Here is a 22645-nt window from a genome sequence, read left to right as displayed (position 1 = left end):
ATGACCCAAAAAGACATAGAATTACTACAAAGAGACACAAAATGATGCAAAAAGACACAGAATTACTATAAAGAGACACAAATGACATAAAACAAAACAAAAAATGGCAAAACATAATACTATTGATAGGCACAGATGACTGATATCTGTTTTCAGCATCTCAAATATGGAAATTTCCTGCTTTTCTCTGTTTTATATAATATTAAACTGAATATCTTTGGGTTTAGGACTGTGTATGTATGTTATTTGTCACTCTGAAAATTGACAATAAAAATATTTTGAAAAAAAAAAAGTATTAATTATAACTGTTAGTTGCTGCTTTTATTAGCTGCAGGTGATTTGTGGTAGTATGTCCCACCTGTTGTTTCGACAGTAGGACTCATTTTATGAATATCCTTGTGTACAACACAAATAATAATAATAATATAATAATAATAATATTTGAAATGGGCAGTGGTGGAAGATCTTTTCCTTGAGTAAGAGTAACAATACTACAAGTAAAAGTCCTGCATTCAGACTCTTACTCAAGTTAAAATACAGAAGTAGAATCAATATATACTTAAAGTATCAAAAATACTCATTATGCAAAACGGGCAATTTAAGAATTATATATATCATTGGATCACTTTAAAGTTGAAGCTGGTAAATGTAGAGCTACTTCATATACTGCTGGGTAGCTTCATCTATCATAATCTATGTATTGGTTGAAACGTTGTATCATAATCTTGATAATGTAGTGGAGTAAAAAGTACAATATTTGACCCTGAGATGTAGTGGAGTATAAGTATAAAGCAGCATAAACTGGAAATACTCAAATAAAGTACAAGTACCCACTATTGTACTGAAATTGAGACACTATGTATTTCATGTCATTTTGCTTCCATGACATGTCTTCTTTCAGAATAAGGAAAGAAAAAAAATATAATACACATTTAGGTGTTTATTTTAGTAATAATACTGCCTCATTTGCATATTGCAACATAACATTTCATACATTTTGTAATTACAAAACCTGGAGGAAGTTTCATGGGTATTGATCAATTTCATATTTTGTATAGGAATAATCTAAATTGGCAAAGTAACTATAGCTTTTAAAGTGGAGGGGAAAGTGAAGCATAACAGCATAAGCATTAGATTAGAAAAGCCTATTTAAATAAAGAAAAAGTCCCTCAAAATTGTACTTAAGCTGAGACACTGCAGGCAAAAACATAGATTGTTTATGCACTTTACTTTTTTTTGCTTTAAAATAAATATAGTTAAGGTAAAAGGGAGATATTTGCATTCTAATTGTAGTACCATAAAATGAAAATAGCCTGCTTAAATAGAGAAAAAAAAACATTTTTATATATGTGTCTTTCTAATGCTTTCAATGTTTTGTGTACAGCTCTTTGAATTGACTTGTTGAAAGGTGCTATAGAAATAAACTTGCCTTGCCTTGCCTAAAACATTGAGACAATGCAGGCAAAAACACAGATTTTTCATGCATTGGACATTTTGAACCCTTAAAGTAATGTAGTGAAGTAAAAAAAAAGTGAGATATTTGCACCTAAAATGTAGGGGAGTTGAAGAATAAAGTAGCATAAAATGGAAAAACTAAAGCACAAATACCTCAAAATTGTGGTTAAGTACAGCAGCATTTGAGTAAATGTACTTAGTTGCATTGCAATCCAGCATATGGGCTTACAGACATGGATATTGCCTCATATTAGACAGAAACCGACATCATATCAACTTTTTCTTCGCAGTAAATGTCAAAGCCAAAGTTGAGACGTGACCTCCGTGTTGCTGTCTTACCTATGGTGGTGATCACAGTGATGGCGAAGTAAAAGGAGCCGGCGAATTTCCACTGCACCCCGGCTTTGTGCGGCTTCAGCTGCAGCACCACCTTCTCCAGCTCGTCAAAGTCCTCCGCGGTCAGGTTGAAGGTCTTGAGCAGCTCCGCTTTCCTCAGGTGCAGCTCCCTCATCTGGCTCGTCTCCTTGCGGGACTCCAGCGCGTCGAAGATCGCGGCGCCGACGATCAGGTAGGTGAAGGTGCAGATGATGAGGGCGAGGGTCCGCACGTTTTGCCTCTTCATGTTGGCGCGGTGCGTGTCAGGGGGACGGGCGGAGAGTCAGCGCGGGTCTGGAGGACGGGGAGCTCGGCTGGCTCATGGCTGTGCGGCTCTGACGGAGCAGAGGAGCTCTCTGATTACTTTATGAGCGGAGGAGCTGTTCATTCAGCACCTCCCTCCCCTCACACTGGAGGAATCCTCCCCCTCCACCCATACACCCACCCGCCCCTCCTTTCTCCCTCCCAGCACAGAAAATGCTGTGTGAATCCCTCTTTGGAAAAAAAATATCGTGTGGACCAGTTGTGGGATGTAACAAGTGCTTTTACTCAAGTGCTGTAATACAATAATCCTACAGGTGAATGAGATTTTTTTTAAATAACTCGTGAAATCTGTTGAGTACCCTCATTGACACAGTGGGTTTTTTTTGTATTATTTATATTTTATGAACTTTTATTTTGAAATATGCAAATTTTATACATTAGAGTCAAAGTTTTATCAGAAAGGGAATTTTAGGTATGCCTTTTTATGGCTAAGAAAATACTGTCCTCAGCCACACAAAAAATAATTAGTTTTAGTAATGGAATAAGAATATAGTTTTGGAATAAAAATAAATTATAAATAAAAATAAATAGATACATAAAATGTTAAATATACTGTATAAACAAACCTGTTGGGGTGGGGAAATAAAGAAAAAAGTTTGTTTTTTTTAATCTAAAAAGAAAAAACTCTTTGATCACTCCATAAATCACAAAATACTGCTATTAAAAAATAATTTCAGAAAAAAAATGTTCTATGCATCACACTATGGATGATATATTTAAACAAACCCCTCTGAAAATACTTGTTTGTGGTGCGGAAAAAAAAAATCTGAGTAAAAAAAAAAGCAGAAAAAACCCCAACAACAACTCAGCAATGGAACAAGTATGCAGATATTCAGTGGTAATGAAAATGATCCACTATAAATAAAAGGGTTTTACAGGGTTTTTTTTGGATATCTCTTTTTATTACTACTCCATAAATCAGAAAATACTGTCACAATACACTAATTTTTAACAAATTATTCATATATTTTACAAGACAATGCAGTTCAATAGGGTAACTTTTTTTAACTAATAGATATCATCATTAATTCAACTTCCCCAGTTGATATCTTACAATAACAATGTTAGATCATTGTATAAGATTTAGATTGTTAATACAAAATATTTAGGATAAGCTATAAGCTATAAGCTAGCAGTATACAAAGTCATTAAACTAGAATTGTTGAAACCTTTATTAAGTCTCACACAGTTCCACTGACTGAAACCCTTTTGCCCTGACCATGAGAAAAATGAATGAACTACACTTTAGTTAATTAATTAATTAATTAATCCGCAACTATTTTGATAATCAATGAATCTTAGATAATTTTTCACACCACTAATCCCTGTTCCAGTTTAAAAAATGTTAGGATTTGCTGTTTTCCTTTGATTTCAATTATTGGCATTTTATTTTATCTCTCAAAATTACCAGTTTAAGTTATCACCTTGATCTTTAAGACATTGTGATGAATACTTATCTCTTGTAAGTAAGTGCAACTCCCCATAAGTTGGCCAAACAATGTATCTGATAGCGGGGAGGTCACTTTTCAGTGCATGAAACATAAACTTTTTTTGCTATTTGGATAAAATCGTCTAAATTCCTATGAGACTGCTGAATGTGGGACCGCAGCAGCTTTGTTTTGTTGACCACTGAGCTACTTGAGCAGAGCAGCTGGAGGTAAAAAGCCCTGTTATCCATTCACATACACTGCTGTGAAAAGTTTTTTTTCTCTTTTTAAATGAAAGGAAACTTCTTCATCTATGAGTGATGCTCTCAACATAACTCACCATTAAATTTCTACAGAATCCAGCTGTTTCTTTGGCTCAGAGGAGCTCAAATGTCCGCTCTCTGACCTCATCTTTCCTCTGTGCAGCAAGGCGATACCAGAAGCAATCTCTCAAACTGGAAAATAAACAAAACCCTCAAATGAAACTTCCCAACCTTGTTAAAACATTAAATGTTTGTGTGTTGCATGTGTGGAGTGAGTTTAATGTGTGTTTAAGCTGAAAGAGAAATACGTGGTGATGATGATGATTTGACGCAGGGAGACAAAATGTCAAGTGAAAGTTTAACTGGGGCCAAATTTCATGACCTCCCGTGTCACTGGTTTCCAGTCGGTGGTTCCCTGAAGCGTCGTACGTCAGTGGGAGACGGAGACACTGTTTGGCGAGGACACTGTAAAAAGGTCAAGGCTACCCTGATCACATTTCACTGCTTTTTATTCCATCATTATTGCTGATTTTTCCTCCCAAACAAATGTTTTCACATTGTTTTTTATAGTTTTATTGTTGCCCTATTGGAATGTCACATAATTATTTTTCATGGGGAATAAGATGCTTTTATTTTCTACTATTTAGTGATTTTAAAAGAGCATCTTTTCATCCACAATTACTCACATCTTTACCACCTAAAACGTATCTATAACCGTAGCCTGTGGCAGACGATGATCACCTGCTCCTATCTTTGACTTGATAGATCCTGGCCAATCTTTCCAATCGTTCCACACTGTGAGCCAGAGCCCAAAATAGCTCTGGCTTCAATAACCAGGTCAGTCAAGTCAACTGTGACTGAGCCCGCATAAATCCTCCCTTCACTAACTGGAGTGCTGCATGCCTCGGCCCGATCAATACATCAATTAATCCATGACACTTTGAGCAAAATGTGGCCTTTCATCAAACGCCCTTTGGGAGGTAAAGACTGTTTGTGTTATAAATAGCATCTATACCTTCTCTAGTGTCTACAAAGGCTTTTTGATTTTGTAGGGTTGGTTTTTTTAGATGTCTTCATGATAAAAAATATTATTTGGTCAATTCAGAAAGGTTATGTCTCTATTATTGAATTATTAAACCATAGATGTCAATCACAATCTATGAAGGATCAAGGCCTTTGACAGTTTCTGACAGCTGCATTGAAGACTAGAAATTTTCCTCTGGGGAAATTCTGAAAGGGCCACGGGGACTACTGCCGGTGTGTGTACACTATGATGAGATTCTTCAGAGATTTCAAACTATGCACTTTAACCTCAAAATGTGTGTGTGTGTGTGTGTGTGTGTGTGTGTGTGTGTGTGAGTTTGTGTGTGTGCTTCGCCCCGAGCACTGGTCCCTACCAATGTTATTATAGTTAACGAAAACTAACGAAATAACGAAAACTAGAATTGAAAAAACATTTTCGTTAACTGAAATAAAAATAAAAACTAGAGTTTTTAAAAAAACGATAACTAACTAAAACTGTATTTTGTGGTTACAAAACTAACTAAAACTAATTAAAATTATAGTAAAAATGTCCTTAGTTTTCGTTTTTGTCAACTTTTTCCATTCATAATTCAGTGTATTTATTTGAACATGCAACACATGGTGAATATGTTTACTGAGACTGGGATGTTTACACTAGAACCAAAATTCAAAACAGTTAATAACCTTATTGGGGCTGAGATGATAAACCAAAGGAAATAAAGGCAAAATTTATTATGACCACTTTGAATCTCGCACCCAACACATAGCCCATTACAAAAAAACTAAAACTAACACTACAACTAATAAACACTAAACTAAAACTAAGCATTTTCAAAAAATAAAAAATAAACTAAAACTAGAAAACTCACTCTAAAAACTAATTAAAACTAACTGAATTTGAAAACAAAAATTCACAACGAAATTAAAACTAAAACTAATGAAAAATCCAAAACTATTATAACCTTGGTCCCTACAGCTATTGCTGTATGGGACCAGTGCTCGGTGCGGTTGCCCCGTGGCCCTAATAATAAACAAATTTTTCGATGATTGGACAGTTACTGATTTTTGATAACCCACACACTTCTTTACCCCCTATTGGTAAATTTTTGAAAACATTTAATGGGACATATCTCAACAGATTTGGTGTAATCCTAACCCTTTCTTACTCTTCAGCCAACCAGGGCAGGTGGGTTTTATGATGTTAATGTTCAAGCTGAAAATATAAACTTTGAATTCGATGGGATAGTTAAAGGGTGAATGGGAGGCGGGATTTGGGGTTGATTTATTTTTGTCAAATAGGTGGAATCATTATAGTTGATGGTATGATATTTATTTTATTTATATTTATTTATTTTCCATTTTTATTTGTTTATTTATTTTTCTTAATTATTTTGTTTGACATTTAATTATTTTGATTTATTATATAATTTTTTATGTTGAGAAAATTAATGTAATAAAATATGCATGATAAAAAAATGAAATAATAATAATGAATAATAATTTAAAAAATGATAAAATAATAATAATTATAATTATAATTCTGTTTTTTGACATCATTTTTATTTATATTATTATTCTTATTTATCCTTTATTATATTTTTATTTTTTGTTATTTAATTTTTTTATCTTACTCAAATATATAATTCTGACATGTTTTGTTTTTCCTGATACCTTGTTTATCTTGATGTATTGTTCTGATATTTTAAAAGAGCAAATATCACTGTGATCAAATACTTCTGTGAATAATGCTTCACAATTAAGATAATTCTAACAAACTCTGAATTCTGAATTTGATGCATTTTTTAGAATTTACATTTATACACAGTGTCCCAACTTCTGTGGAATTAAGGTTGTAAGATATACAGTATCAGGCTTTAGATACAGTTGTGATGTTTGTTAGTAAAATCAATTGTATAGATTATCACCCATTATCACTCATATTTTACTTGTTCCAGTGACAATCTGCCCACAGTAGTGATACCCTAACATGTAATAATCTCATGAGGAACAAGTCAAGGTGGTCAAATAACAGGGTAGAATTCATTTTATGTGCAGAATATTTTTACTATGCTGCTGTGTTTTGTCTGTGTTTCTCAGGTTGGTCTGAAATAAAAGTGTTGGTCTCAGCTGCAGAGTCGTGTAGACCTGCAGGGCTTCAGCTGCAGGCCGCTCGGCTCTCTGTGTATCCTCCACTGCGTGATCACCAATACATCCTCATGAGCGTGAGCACTTCCTGCAGCCACTGACCCATCAGACGAGATTTTCCGGTGGCAGGTTCTGACCCCCCGGCGGCTTGAGCTGGGGATCCAGCCTGGACCCTCATTACTGCGATTTTGGAGAGGCTGCAAAGTCCACGCTGGAGTCAGAGCTTTGATGTACTTTGAACCTCGTGGGTGTTCAGATTGGAAACCTCCAAAAAGTACATCGCTGCATAACTAAAGTTCCCAATGGTGAGTATCCACTGAGGGAAAATAATGAAAACCTAGGCTAGACATTGATTTTATTGTTTTATTCATGTTCTGGTGCTTTAAAATAGGTGTCTGAAAACTAAACATCAATTTTTGATGACTTAGCTGGGAGGGACTTTCCAGAGTGCACGCTGTTAATCATGTGGCAGTGCAAGATTACATTTACTAATTGTAAAAGTAAATCTCTTTGCAAAATGTATTTGAGTTATTTGAGACTTTTATCTGAAGTCAGAAAACAGAAAAACCCAGCAGACATAAAAAGTGTCACAGTGAATTTGTTGTGCATGTCTAAACTGCGATTTTAACCGTGATTCAGTGACTCTCACATGAACGGGCCTTCGGTTTGATGACATACTTTTCTGAAATGTGTCTTCTGTAATGTGAAATTCACATTCAGGTAATAAAGCACCCAGCGGAAAAAGTTTAGAAGTAGAAACAATAGATACAGGCAGGTCAGTGGGCACCATGTGTGACTCAACCTGAGCTGGAAGAAAAGTGGAAATATGCAGGTTTATTCTCATGTCCACAAATAGAAATTAAACAACTTTAAACTCTCATTCTATTTAAAAATTAAACCAAGCACATGAAGAATTGGTTTGACTCTAAAATCCAGAAGACAAGGGATTTTGTCCACCAGGTTGTCCACCTCCTCCTCTGTCATTGGCAGCTGGTCAGAATATTCTAAAGAAAAGTAAGAAAAAGTTTGCCAACCAATCCCAACATTTTCTGTACAACCGCTATGTCACTATTTTTGGTGAAATTTGATGATATTTACATGCTGCCAGGAGTGCCCAGAACACCAAGGCAGTGTTGGTGTTTACACCGCTAACTCAGGAGGTTTGGACCGTTGGAAGGAGAGCAGGCAACAGTAACAAGTTCAGCATCTTCTACGAACATCATGGCAGAGGTGAAGTTACTGAAGAGGTCACTAGTTGTGTTTTCATCAACACATTTCTATGACCAACTGCCAAAACTTTCAAAAATGCAAATAAAAGTTTTTACGCTCGCTTGAGGTGCTTTTTGTCTTTTTTAAATGAATGTGCTATACAGGAGATGGAAACGCTTTTTCCAAATAAGTTCTGAGGACATTTAACTCACATAACTGATCAACTGTTTTCGCTCTGCTGGTCAAGATGAACGGACTTTAAAGATCAATTATAAAGTTGCAGAACTGAATCAAATTCCTGAAGACTTCTCTCCATTTTCTCTCGTGTGACCAAAATTGTCAGATTAGCAACCTCTTTTTTTGTTGTTGTTATTCCTCCATCTCTCTCACAATCTCTTCTTCTTCTACTGTTTTTTGCTGACAAATTAGCCTACAGCAATACATTACACTACTGAGCATGTCTTCTTGCTCTAGGCGTGGTAAGTAATATTACTTGGCTTGCTATGTAGTTTTTGATCATAAGTAATATAATCATAACAAATGCTCATGTACAGCTGTTATATTTATGACAGCGGTTGGGTGTGCCAAATGGCATAGAAACACCTATTACGACATCATGTTGCTCTAAATTCCCTGGTCAAAGTCTTGTCCTTGTTTGATCCATCTCCCACTCCTCCTTTATACATCACCTCACTTCCTCACTTCCATTCCTCTCGTCATAACTACTACAACCACTAGAGGGCGCCACCTAACCTTCAACATGGGCCTTAATAAGCTGCACAAACATTGGCTCACAAATACATTGGTCATATGTGAATTAGCGTGGATTAATTTTCGTAGGTAGGACTCCGAGTATTGAATCTGAACAGCCTGATAAAGTTCACACACGCACAGTTTCATGTCATCTCCTGCACTCGTTGGCAGGGCTTGTTTAAGGCTGACTAAACATTACTGGAGAGCATATTACATAATGCCATGATATGAGGACATCATTAAGGCAATGCCACGGAGACAGGAGTCATCCCACCCCCACCCCGCACTCTGCACCCCCGCCTCTTCCCTTCCAGCAAAGCATCCTGGGAGGGGTGCCCTTCAGCTGCCTACATCTCATTACATGAGGTTCAACGTGGCCTGCAGATTCCTGCTGACATTCAATTAAAGTCTTTCATTTTCCCATCATTTGCTCTGCCTCCGTGACTCTGCCGCCGCTCCTGCTGTCATTTGATAATTATTCCAAACATCCCTCCAATTAGAGGTGAATCTATTTTTTAGCCTCGGCACCCCTGCTGAGCGTGATACACCTGCTCTTCAGGATGAGAGGACCACAGACAGTAATGTGCAGGAGAAAGTAGGAGAGCAGGAGTTGTCTGGCTGGTGAGGAGGTTCTGGTTCACGTTTCTTCACCTCTGACCTCAAGACCGCTGGATATTTTGTTATGGTTGAATTGTGCCACCTGACCACGTGAAACCTGAAATAATCGTTGCATGACACTGGCTAATCTGAGAATTGATTGTTTCATCTCAGAGGTTACAAATCTGTCTAATTAGGAAATGTATTGACTTGTCAAACTAACAGCATCACAGTTCAGACGAGCATGCCTTTTTCATTTTACATACAACGAGAAGAATACATCTCTTGTATAAACCCTGACCTGCCATCCCACAGCCTGTCTCATCATAATCCTGCTGCCTGCATTAACTCCATCCACTCTAATGAACTTTGTCACATGGCTGTTGTGATATTACATAACACTTGTCTCTCTATATGAATATTTCAGCCGTGATTACCCGCCCTGTCACCAGCTTTTCTCCCCATAGATTCACAATAAGCGCTGACAGCATGACCCTCATTAAACCTAAAGTGGGAAAAGGTCGCATATTGGCTCTGAGTTATTGATTCAGCTTGAATTGGATCAATAGCACATAAAATAGCAGGGATAAGTTTTTAAATCAGGGGAGAATGAGGAAACCTTCAGGAGGCCAAAAATAAACTTGTGTGGGTGGTAAGAAAATATTAAAAGTAAAACAGCTCATTAGGCAATTAGATATAATTGATGGAAATGCAGCAAGAATGATTGCTTACTTTTTCAGAAGATGTCAGGGAATGACAAAGCTATTGATGTCATATTATCAAAGGTATTTATATACCAAGAATATAAGTAAATTATATAATTATATATAGATTACTGGCAATACTTACTCTTCATATATGTCGCCTTAGTAGTCATGATCTTCTCTTATTAAACTATTAAAGCCTGGATCAAGTCACTGCTCTTGATATTGTATTCATACATAAAGTCTAAAATAAGTCAACTTAATAAGACAAAAAGCACAATGTGTGTGACAACCTTTTCACCAGGTCATAAGGTTCTCTGAGGTCACAAGATTTGATCGGGTGGCCTGCTTCCTCTAATATTGATGGATGTTAATGATTGTGAGAGCAAAATTGGCGTCCCACTGAGTGACACGTCTGACACACCGTAATTAGACACTTAACAGCTCCTTAGATTTCCAGCTGAGCTTCCCATGGTCGGGACACCAGACTGTCTGATATCTCTCAGGTCATTATCTCTCAAACTAACAACAATGTTTGTTCTTGTTAAGTTGTCCCTCTGACATTTCTTAAGAGGTTGTAAACACAGTTTATGTAAGATTTCTGATTCATTTAAGCAGCTACGTGAAGTTTTTAACGGATTATGACATTATTACAGTCTCAATTGAATACTAATGCCTCTTTAAGACTTACATAAGCAAAGGACAATAAGTGTCAAAATTGTCTATTTCTGTATACTTAATGAGAGAGATTTACAGTGCGCAGACCAGAAGAGCCTGTTTATATTTTCCCAGACAAAGTTTGGCTGTGAGCAGTACGTTTGAAATGAAAAGACAGAGTATTAAAGTTGGTTTCAGGCTGGATAGTAAAGTAAATTTTGTCAAATTGTGCCGAATTTCAGAAAGCATTGTCCAGTCAGCTGTTTCATCATAGTGCTCATTCCCACATTCAGATTGCAGCAACAACAAAAGAAACTGCCTAAAGAGGAACTGGGTGGTTAGCATTAGTATGACAAGTGATAACTGTCAGTGTAGCCAAACCAACTATTTCGTCACGAACGGGAAGTAAAAAGATGTGATTTCTGGAAAGTGCAAAAACACTTAAAATATTATCAAACTAAAGTAAAACCAGATAAGTTGCTCAGCAAAATTCTGCAGAAACTTCGAAGTTTGAGGCTCAGTCTTTGTTTACAGATGGATTTTTTTCCTGAACTGACCTCTGTTCCTTCACTGAGTCCCACATGCGCTGGTCATAAGGGACTGTATGACTCACACTCGTTGGCTTGATCGCTGTCTGCAGCTGATTGCACTGCCGTCCTGTTCCCCCTCATGGCAAACAAGTTCAATGCATCACTTTCTCAAATAGCATCTCAAAATGTTTAGAGGTCGCATTAAAGAAACACCATGTTGAACTTTTTCCAACAATAATATGGTAGCTACACTGAGTCAGGCCTGTTCTTCATTCTAAGCATTAAAACCCTCATGTGACCTCAAAGCCTTTGCAGCTTTCAGGAGAAGCTAAAGGGGATGGAAGAAGCTCAGCTTCACAAGAAAGAGGACTGAAGAGGCTGTATTATGAAAGTTCAAGGTGTAAAATAAATAAATAAATAAATAAAAAGGTTATGTGTTATTCCTGATCAGGGTTGGCAGGCCGTGTGATAGAATCTAATCCAGGGCTGAATATGTCTGCAGCTGCAGACACTGACCAGAACTCCTCTACAGATTCATTTATGTGTAAAGAGATGTGGGCACAACACTGCCTGTCCTATACTGTGCACATGATGGACAGACAGACAGACAGACAGACAGACAGACATGTTTTTCAACATGTAGCCATGATAATGGAATTTTTATGTTTTTGTACAAAGCAGTGCATCTTATTTTGTAGGGGATCTGTTCTCCTTCTTGTCCACATGTTTCAGGATGACTAGCTCTGTGTTTCATTGCTATCAGATCTGAAGAGAGAGGCTCTCATTTTTTCCCCTCCAAAGCATTTTAGCATGCTGGGTAACACTTTGTTTGAAGGGCTATGCATAAGACTGACATGACACTGTCATAACCATGACATGGCATCTGTCATTAACACGGAGGAGACTTTATGCATGCTTATGAATGTTGCCATTAAGTGTCATTCGCCAATTATGTCACATTCAATGTAAAGTTGACTATGTTTGAGATGTCTTTGACAAGAACACAGGATTACTTCCTCAAACAGAGGGCCCTGACATATTCATGTACATGTACACTTTGTACTTTTGGAGAAAAAAACAAAAAACACAAAGAGAACCAATTGTTCTTTTAAAAAAAAGTTTCTTTTAACATTTGTGATCATGTATGTTCAAACAGGAAGTAAGAAAGTAGTTAACAGATTATGATACTGATTTATAAATACCTTAGTCAACAACTTAAGTGTACTTATATATTAGTGGGAGGAGTTCACTTTTTCTTTGCTGTGATAGTTTCAGCCATTTCAAACATTGTAAACTTCGCATCAAAGTTGACATAATTAACCGAATGACACTTAATGACAAAATTCGTATGTATGCATAAAGCTTACTTCTTCTTAATGACCGATGTCATGTCATGGTTATGATAGTGTCATGTCAGTCTTATGCATACCCCTTCAAATAAACTGTTACCCAGCATGCTGACTTGAGCTGACCTGACTCAGCTTGCTTCACCTGGGGGCCACTTTAGCAAAATGCCATAAGGCAAGAGGCCAGTCAATAAAAAAAAAATATTATTAATATTTATCAGACATATATCCATCAGCCCCACACAGTCAAACACTGCAGCCCTGCACAGGTCAGGTGTATGCAGAGGCGTTCCTATAGGAATGAAGGGCATTTGGGGCTCAGCCCGGGTCTCTGTTGGGGCCACTTTCTTTTTCATAAATAAGCTCTATTTTCATGTTTTTTTCTGCAATCTGGTACTTTATTTGCAACCACAGTGCAACAAAACAATTCCCAGTCTGAATCCATTTAGAACATATTCGGAGGGCCACCGGGCCCCACATCGCGGCCCACAGGTGTAAGTTCATTAACACTGCTTTTGTGTAAACTCTCAATACCATGAAAGAGAAACAAGATGTGTTAAGCATAATAAAACCAAGGCGTGAAAAAAAAAATCTAATTTTCGGCACCAAACTCTTCAATTACATTCTAATGAAACCAAAAAGCGAGGAGGCAAGCTTTTAAAGGACACCTGTGCTAATTTCTCACAGCTGTAAAACTGCACCTTTGGCAACATTTACAGCTTTGGCTGTTTTTTACTGTCAGATCCCACCTCAGCATCATTAGCCAAATAAAGTTTCATCATGAAGCTGTAAACCACATGCACCACAGTTCACTCCCCCACTATGCTGATGAACAGACATATGTAGGCGTCAAGAAGCCTTTTTTTTTTTTTAGGATTTCTCTTCCTTTTGTACAGAACAGTAAAACATCTTTAAAACATACAGTTCAGATTTGTGCTGATCTTAAATATAACACATCTAAAACAAACAGTTGTAACAAGTCTCAAGAATCAGCATTAAGAATAGTGGAAAAACAACATATATATGCTTTTTATTTCAGGACAACAACAAAAACAAACAGACCAAAGACACTACTGTAAATCCTGATTGACAGGTAGTCGGTGACAGATATGTCTGGGAAGACAGAAGCTTTCAATATAATGTGCTGAGGACTGTGTCATGTTGAATGAATAATTCATGGCAGATTTACAAGCGCCTACAGTAAACCTCATGGGAAGATGTGCCTATAACTGTCAGCTGATGAATTCTTTAAGCACACCTACTGCTGCTCTTCCTCAATGTTATTCATGAGTCGTGGCTCGGTCTGGTGTTGAAGCCACCGTACTTCACTTCAAGTGTTGCTTTGAGGGCTTTGAATTGTTCCAACAGTGATGTCTAATTGATTTTAGAGCAGCAGACTCTGACAGCAGAGACTGTTAAACTGCTAAAAGAAAAAAAAACTCCATCACTTGTTGATGGCACCTGTTGCTGAGAAAGAAAGGCTTTTTATGGATCCTCTAATAAGAGCAGAAACTGGTGGGAGGACTGTATTAAAACTGAAAGAAATATTATGAGCAATATTTTCATTATTATTATGTGGAAAATTGCCTTTCTGAGGAGAAATAACTGCCCAAACTTGGCACACGCATCAGAACTGGTGAAAAATTTTATATTTTTTTCCCTACTTTGAAATTTCAAATAAATTAGCAACATTTTCTAGGGTGATGGAGCTTCATCCTACAGGAAGAGAAGTGAGCTTCAAGCTAATTTTTGATGATTGGGCCCGAGTGACTTTTTCCCATAGTCGAACATTGAGACAGAGTCATCCTTAAATCAGCGGGTTATAGTTTTTAGAGTAACAACCTCTGCAAAACGATTCATTTCACTTTCAGAATTTTATTTGTTAGGTCCAATAACATTTGGAAAGTCTAGAAGGGCGGCAAGATAAAATCATTTAACTCCCATTCAAATAGCAGAGTGTTAAATCATAAGTAGCCGCCTTGGCCGTTGGAAGTCTCTAGCCCACTTGGAGGCAAAAATCTGAGTCATTTTATACATGAAAGTATATGCGCCACTGTGTAATAATCATTGGGATAACACTTTTTGGACCCATACTCTAAACCCAATAGTAAGTCAGCCATTTTTAATTTACTGTGCATTTTTGTGCATGTTTTGCCATTTCCAGGTGCTGTACTTTAACAGACTGTTTCTGGTCAATTCAGTAAATAGATACACACATCCAATATAGATCTGAAGTGGTGGTCATAAGACAGAGGGCACTGTATGCTGTACAGATTTTAAAGCCCTCTGAGGGAAATTTGTGATTCTGGGCTACATACATTTAACTGAATTGAATTGAAAATTAAATGTGCAATAGAAAATATAAATGCAAATATTTCAAGAGTAACGGAGTTGAGTTGTGGAGTTGATGGTAGTAGCGTTAAGAATGTTAGAAAGAAACGAGACACCCCTCCATCATCATCTATTGACGCTTGCGGACTGTTACGTCAACAGAGGCGGCAATTTTAGTCATGTCAACACAATCCAAAATGTCGTCCACACAAGTTGTAATGTCTGTTGCCTGGGCCATTTTTCTATTTTTAAGTCTGTCTGCTACTAACAGAAAACACTGAAGCCGACGACTGAATTACAGACACATACGTCTGCTGAGAAATCAAATTATGGTACCTAACTTTCATGATTTTTTTCACTGTAGCCTATGAAATATTGGCCAAAAGTCGGCCAGCTCAGCTGATGGGGGATGCTGGGAAACTCCTCAAAGCCCTCCCTTTTAAATTTGGTCCTTCGTAAGCTTCATTTCAAGGGCTCCGTAGCCCTACGCCTTGGCCCTAGCCCTTAAACCAAATGAGAATTGAGAAAGCCCTACCCCTCACATGAACGCGCAAAAGCAAGGCGGAGGGGGAAAGGGGTTGTGATGGGATTCAGCCTAAATTAAACATGCAGAAGACAGTGAGTTAAAGCACGCTTTAAGGAGTTATTTCATCCATTAAACTTCAATGTTTGTAGCCTAGCATTGTTCAAACCCATTTAACTTTAACTGTATTAAAGGGAACAAAACATGTGTTGTGCTTGGGGCAGAAATGTGTCTGAATTATTCTAAACATGTCTCCATATGATGCAAAAGTACAACCATAAAAACTGCATATTTTAAGATTTTCCTCCTGGATATGTGTGTAAGCATGATGTACCAGCTTCAGTGAAGTGTTTGAACATGGCGAGGCAGAATGTGCAGCATATATATGGTGCTGCTCCTTGGGGGGAAATGTGTAGGGGCACTCAGAGTTCAAGACAAATACAGAAACTTTAAAGATTGATACATGTGTGTTTCCTCTACAGTAGTATATTGTTTTTTAGAGTTAAATATTCAAAGCCAGACTGGATTTCTTTCTAAATGTCATGACTTTGTCTCGAATTTAAAGTTCTCTAGGTTGGAAAAAAGCTTTGAAAGCAGTGTTTCCAGGTCTTTGGATAAGCAACACACACATGAAAAGTGTTTCTTGGAAAGACTTTTAAGAAGTCGTGAGGAACATGTGATGAGGACAGTAAGTGCTACATGTGTAGGTCAACATAAAAAGGTCATACTGTAAGGTCCAGCTGTGTTGGGGACAGCTGTAGGGAGACACTCTGCTGAGAGACATGCAGTTCACTGAGCAACACACACACACACACACACACACACACACACACAGCTGGCACACACACAAAACATGCTTAAAAAAACAACACAGAACCAGGTTTATTTTCATATCCAGGCACTCACACAGACACATACAGTATACATGCATTCACAGGGAGACAAAGACTAGTTAACCCTGGGCTGTTTGTGATAGCGGGACGAGGCAGAGGTCAGAGGTCAGCGGTTCCAGCCACATGTGATCTCCATTATCACACCACATGACACAACTGAATCTGAGGGGGGACCGGACCTCACAGAGCTGAAATATGCGAGCTGTGTTGAAGCTGTCAGGGATCAGGAGCAGTGCTATGTTATATTTTTAGCACTTCATGAAAATAGCTTTACTACAGGGAAGGAAATGTAGTGTAATTTAAACCATGCTGCAACATCACCATCTTGTGGATGCTTTTGTAAGTGGATTACTGCAGAATTCCTTTGACATATTTATGGATCATGTGTATAAATACAAGCTACAGAATAAAGTATAAAACATTGTGTGTTTCAGTGTGTGGCAGACAAACAGACAGACAAGGGGTAATAGATATATAAAAAATTGAGTGTGTTGGACAAAGTTGATCATGAATTAACTCCAGATTAAATCCAAATGACTGACAAGCATACACCACCTAGTCACCCAATCACCATCTCAATACTGTTCGATGTTTTATTTTGTTGCCACTGTTTTTAAATTATTTTATGCTTTTTTGTAAAGTGACCTTGGGTGTTTTGAAAGGCGCTTATAAATAAAATGGATTATTATTATTATTATTATTATTGTTAATGTGCTCAGTGCAGTCTTGAGACCTTCACAATGTAAAGTGAGGTTGTTAAAATGTAAAGTTTTTAATGGGACAATGTTGCTGTGGTTTGGCATCAAATAATTTTGTAGCTTGAGTGTACATTGTACAATTCCTAATGCATTATTATCACTATATTCTTAAACCAACCAACAACATAATACAAACAATAAAACAAAACAAAAGACAAACACAAGACAAGAAACAGAGCTTATCCACCACACATACAAGAATAAATACATTACATTCAATTAAATTAAGATAATAAAATGCATAACTAAATTGAAAAATAAGTCTAAAATAGAGTAATAATTTTGTTGTAATGTTGTTATGAGAATATATAAAAATAACATACATACATACATACATACATACATACATGCACATATACTTATATCCATATACATTCAGGACAGACCTGTACACACATGTGTAAATATATATATACACGTACACATGCACATTTCCCTTTCCCTTCTTATAATTATACTTAATATTCTCGATACTCTTCAACTCTTGATTACTTGATACTCTTGACATACTAAATACACTTGGACAATAAAAATACTGTATTTTTTGCCTACCGAAAAAATATAATATGGAGGCTACACACATTTAAGGTGCACAAGGGAACAACAACAGGTAATTTAATTATAAGACGACATCTACATGCTATTATTGACTCTTATCATCTTAATTTGTCCATGAAATTTACATTGTATGGTAAACATGTGACATAGAGCAACATAATGCATGTTTAGTGTGTATTTTCTGTCAGCACATAGGTAATTTGCACGGCTGTGTCAACCAGCATCCTGCCTGTACCCCTGACATTTCCGTTGACAGCCCGAAGCTGGAGTTGTTAAATCTAAACTATACCTGCAGCTTCACCCCGTCACTCCTGAGTTAGCCACTCCCCCCAAGACTTTATAGGTCAGCCCTTCAGGCCTGTGAGTTTCTTTACTCTACATTCCTGAGTTTGAGGAAATGAAAACAGATGCATTAATGAAGGAAGTTGAAAGAGTAACCTAATTTATTGTCATTATTATCATTAGTTTGATATTATTCTAATCAGCAATATTCTCTTTTCATATTTCTCTGTATAGAAAAAATCATCCATCAATCATGCATCAAACTGTTGACCATTTGAACTGCCATTATCTTCAATAAATTGTTGGAACGGCATCCTGGATCCTGTGTTTAAATGTGCACCACATCAGATGTTCTGTGAGCCAACACAGCCACAAACAGTGTAGTCTCTTTGTGCAAAGGGCCACATATGCTGTACAGATTTTAAAGCCCAATGAGGCTGAGTAAAACTGACTCTCAGAAAGGGTTTGCAACTGTAACTGGGATAAAACGTACTGGAGAGGACCCACGGAAATTCCAGTAGGATTACTTTAGTGGTCCAACCAGAGGGGTCCAAGCTGCACTCTGGTGTTTCTAATGGTGGCATCCAGGAATAAGGCTACAGAGAGCCAGAACTTAGTTTGATCTAAATAAACATTGTTAGAACTTGTTAAGAAGCTTGTACAGTAAAGTTTTAACTGTTTTTTGTTTTTGTTTTAAGTAGCTGAACGTTTAACAGACTGATGTATGACACTCAACTGCACAGCTTTGTATCAAAAATGTCATATCACTTACATGAGTGACAAGAAAAAAATGCAGACTTCATAAATATTTATGGCTGTTGTCATTCAGTGAATAATGTTGCTTTCAGTTCTCAATGTGTATCATGACAACTTGACATTTAGCAGGGGAACAAATATCCTGTTAATGACACAATCGTTAGCGAACTCTGCAACTCAGCTAAATCTCCGTGTATGGCAACTGCTGAAGAGTAATGTAACATTAGAAAGTTTATTATCTTATATTCAAATGCAAAATCTCAGAACTGTCATTGATCTATGAAAATTGTGAGGGACATTGGTTGCACCACTACAGTTTGACCACAAGAGGGAGGCAGCTCTCAGCAACTTCACTGTAAGTTTTTAACAAACTTTCTTCACAGTTGTTTGTTTGTTTTTATCTTTCAGATGAGAAATAATTAATGCAAAAAAAAAATTTAAGCACTTATAAGCATAAATATCCGGAATGAGCTCATTTATTTGTTTTTTTATTACAGCCTCAACTCCTCTCTAAAGTGGCCCTTGCATCACATTTACTGTTGAGCAAGTCTTCACTGGAAAATGACACTGGAGCCAAAATAGCAGACTGTTGAGATCGGCTCTGCTTCCTTTAATCAGCCCCGCAGCATCCAACTCTCTCTGATCAATCACATGCTGCTGCTCTGTAAACTTGGGAGACGTCAAGAAAGGCGGTGCTCCACTTCAGCAGAGAGGTCACATATCCTCCACAGCAGCAGCAGCATATTACTCCTCAGTCAGCTAGGGTGAAGCTCTGCCTGCCTGGTGGCCACACTCAGTCCCTCCTGGAAAACACTGGCAGGAGTTTGCAGCGCTCAGCAGCATGGAAGTAACCAAAGGAGAGGACCGCTCGGCTGAACAGGCTGCGTCTTTGTTTGGGACACCAGAGCTGGAGAGCCAAAGGAGAAACAATCAACCGGGAACGAAGAGGAATAAACACTGTAAAATCATAACTGGGGTACGTTCAATATACCTTCCTTTCTCCATGTCTGACCACCTAACTTTTTTCTTGCACTGCAAAAAAAAAAAAAAAAGGCCACATGTTTTTATTTACTTTCAGACTCTTAATAAAATGTTAGATCTTTCAAATCCCACAGCTGGAAAAAAGTGCTCTTGGATCACTTTCACTGAAGTGAATAAAAGACTTGCTGCAAAAGCTATTGAGCATCACACAGACCCCGAATAATATATATTTAAGTTGTTGCAAATAAAGACTTGCTGCATCATTTGTCACATTATGAAGAACCACTTTAATATACTTTATTGGGGGTCTGTGTGATGCTCTATAGATGTTATATAGTCACCTAAAAGTTATTTGCAGCAGCTTTTCAAAGGCTTTGTAGCGTTACTGTAGGATTATAAAGTGTGTCTATAAAGTTGGAATGGGTCCATAAACTCTCAGTTTAGAGTGGCTGCTTGAGCTGGAATGATAAGCCAATAAAAGGGAACTACTTTGATTATTAAAAACTGTTTCAGTCATATTCAAAGCAAAAATGTGGAAAAACTGCCAAACCTCTTTTGGTTCCATCTTGGAAAGTAGAGATTTTGATGGTTTCCTTTGTCAAATGTGATTGTAAACTGCATATTTTTGGGTTTTGGACCATTGGTTGCACAAAACAAGACATTTGGGGATGTCAGAGTTTCCAAACCAGGCTTTTCACTATTTTCTGACATACCATAGATTAAATGATTAGTCGTTTTATTCGTTAAAGTAATCGTCAGATTATTCGATAATGAAAATAAGACTAGTTCCAGCCTCGGTGATTGTATCTGTCTTCCTTGTAAGTTATTAATCACCAGAAGCTGTTGCACACTGTTTACTCTCTGTGTGATTAATATATAACTGTCAAACAGCCCAGACTGTCAGTGCTGCCAGTGTGAAAGTGGAAACCAAAAGTTTTCACTCCAGTGCAAAAAGGCAGAGACCAGAAGTGTCTCTGCAGGTGGAGATGATCTAAACCTATTAGTATTAATATGGGACTGGACCTCTGAGTGCACAGTGTGGATTAAAGTAAAGTTTAATCCGAATTTTTTGTGCAGTCAGAAGAGGGACGCAGTCAGTAAACAGAAGTGTTTTTGTATTGAAGAATCTCATCAGAAGTTTAGTTTTTAGAGGTGAAACAAATTATTGTTTATCTCATCAGCTGATCTGTTGATTATTTTCTTAATTAATCAGTTACTTGTTTGATCGTTTAGTATCTAAAAGGACAAAACAATGAATCGCACAAGGCTTAATTCTCAAAGTAGCTTGTTTCGTGCAAGCAGCAATTATAAACCTCCAAATTACAGTTTATTCTAGTCTGAGACCAAGAAAAGCAACGCAGGAGCATATACCATTGTTTATGATCGCATAGCTCGTGGTGTAAGTCTCCCTTGGATGGTTATGATCTTGTGTCTAATAATCAAAATTTTCAATCTGATTTTCACTTCCAGCACCCCACTCTTTAGCTCTTTACTGCAGCTTTTGGATTTATATTATCTGAAAGCCATTATTCCGACTTACTGCCTCCATCTATTTTATGACCTGGATTTGCTCGGACAGTAGAACTCCTGTTTTGTTTTTATCCTCCAGAATTGTATTCCTGTCACAGAGAAAAAGCCTAAAATACAACGGCAGCTTTTATAGTGCTTGAGGCATCAAGAAAAACCACACATACTCTACAGAAAAACTAAATCTGGAATACATTTGAGGACATGAAGACAAAAACCATAATTGAAAGAATTGCAAAGAAATATGTATTAAATAATGCTTTTATGTAGCTGTGGTCAGTTATATATTTTTAAAGTGTTTTTTCTGAGTAAAATAATAAAATACATGCTATTTTAAGCCTGAAGTACCGTAAGTGGCTGTGTACCCTTTAATCTTCCTCATCGCTGCATTATAAACTGTACAGTCAGAAATGATCTGACAGTAAACACGCCTTATAAACTATTTACTAGCAAACTCCTGCTCAAACCCCAGGCACTAGTGATTTTAGCTGCTGTCTGCTTGGTACTGATTAAATACACATGTGGCAAAGTCTAGACAATAATATAGTCTGCCCTGTCACACATCAGCCCCCGTACAGCTGTTAGTAATAGTGTTGTTTGTGCTTATTTGAGTTCTTGCAAAAAGGTGATTACAACATCTTGGGACTAAAGACAGAAAATAGAATAGAATAGAATTTTCTGTTCTAATATGAGGATTAGTTGTTAGTTTTCAGACTAATAGAGATATTTTTCATGCTTGTGTCTGCAGACAGACTTTGTTGTGCTGTCGCAGTTTGATTTTGACTCCCAGCAGTCCAATTGGGATTTTACTGTGTAGACAATAGAGAGAAAGCTGCAGGTAGTTTTAGTGTCAGACAAGTGGGTTTCCACCAGACAGACTGTTTACTTTCACAACCCACAAAGACCACGTCTTTCCCAAGCAGCACGTCCTATTCAGGTCTCTCTCTTTCCTCACCTATAGCTGGAGAAAATAAGTGCACATACCCAGACACCACACACACACACACACACACACACACACACAGACAGAGGAGCATATTTTCATACCCGTCTAGGAATTCACGTATGTGAATCACACCAAAAGGATTACTCGTGGTGGATGATTCCCACAATCCTGTTTTTGAGAAGAACAGTGCACCACTACAGCTTTTTGAATGAACAAATTAAAGGGCATGAATGAGTACAGCATCAAAATATATAATCTAGGGTTGAGTCAGAGGGTTTTACT

General features: G+C 37.3%; 2 protein-coding genes and 1 long non-coding RNA gene across 3 annotated transcripts in view; 2 read left to right on the top strand and 1 right to left on the bottom strand.

Moving 5' to 3' along the window:
* kcnk3a (potassium channel, subfamily K, member 3a) overlaps window positions 1-2414 on the bottom strand; it is a 42137-nt gene extending 39723 nt beyond the window's left edge. Inside the window, exon 1 of the mRNA XM_059356391.1 lies at window positions 1795-2414. Within this exon, the coding sequence (XP_059212374.1) occupies window positions 1795-2077 (283 nt within the window). The 5' untranslated portion in view covers window positions 2078-2414. The remainder of the gene's footprint in view (window positions 1-1794) is intronic.
* LOC131991096 (uncharacterized) overlaps window positions 1-8320 on the top strand; it is a 68962-nt gene extending 60642 nt beyond the window's left edge. The window contains exons 2-4 of the long non-coding RNA XR_009396102.1: window positions 1746-2023; window positions 6965-7317; window positions 8121-8320. This is a non-coding gene — a long non-coding RNA (uncharacterized LOC131991096). The remainder of the gene's footprint in view (window positions 1-1745; window positions 2024-6964; window positions 7318-8120) is intronic.
* An 11162-nt stretch (window positions 8321-19482) lies between these two features.
* The window catches only part of enpp1 (ectonucleotide pyrophosphatase/phosphodiesterase 1), a 40159-nt gene continuing 36996 nt past the window's right edge, over window positions 19483-22645 (top strand). The window contains exon 1 of the mRNA XM_059356262.1: window positions 19483-19885. Coding sequence (XP_059212245.1) covers window positions 19751-19885 — 135 coding nt within the window. The 5' untranslated portion in view covers window positions 19483-19750. The remainder of the gene's footprint in view (window positions 19886-22645) is intronic.

The sequence above is a fragment of the Centropristis striata genome, chromosome 18 (genome assembly GCF_030273125.1).
Source record: "Centropristis striata isolate RG_2023a ecotype Rhode Island chromosome 18, C.striata_1.0, whole genome shotgun sequence".
Taxonomy (NCBI): domain Eukaryota; kingdom Metazoa; phylum Chordata; class Actinopteri; order Perciformes; family Serranidae; genus Centropristis; species Centropristis striata.
This window is presented reverse-complemented; position numbering and strand designations above follow the sequence as displayed.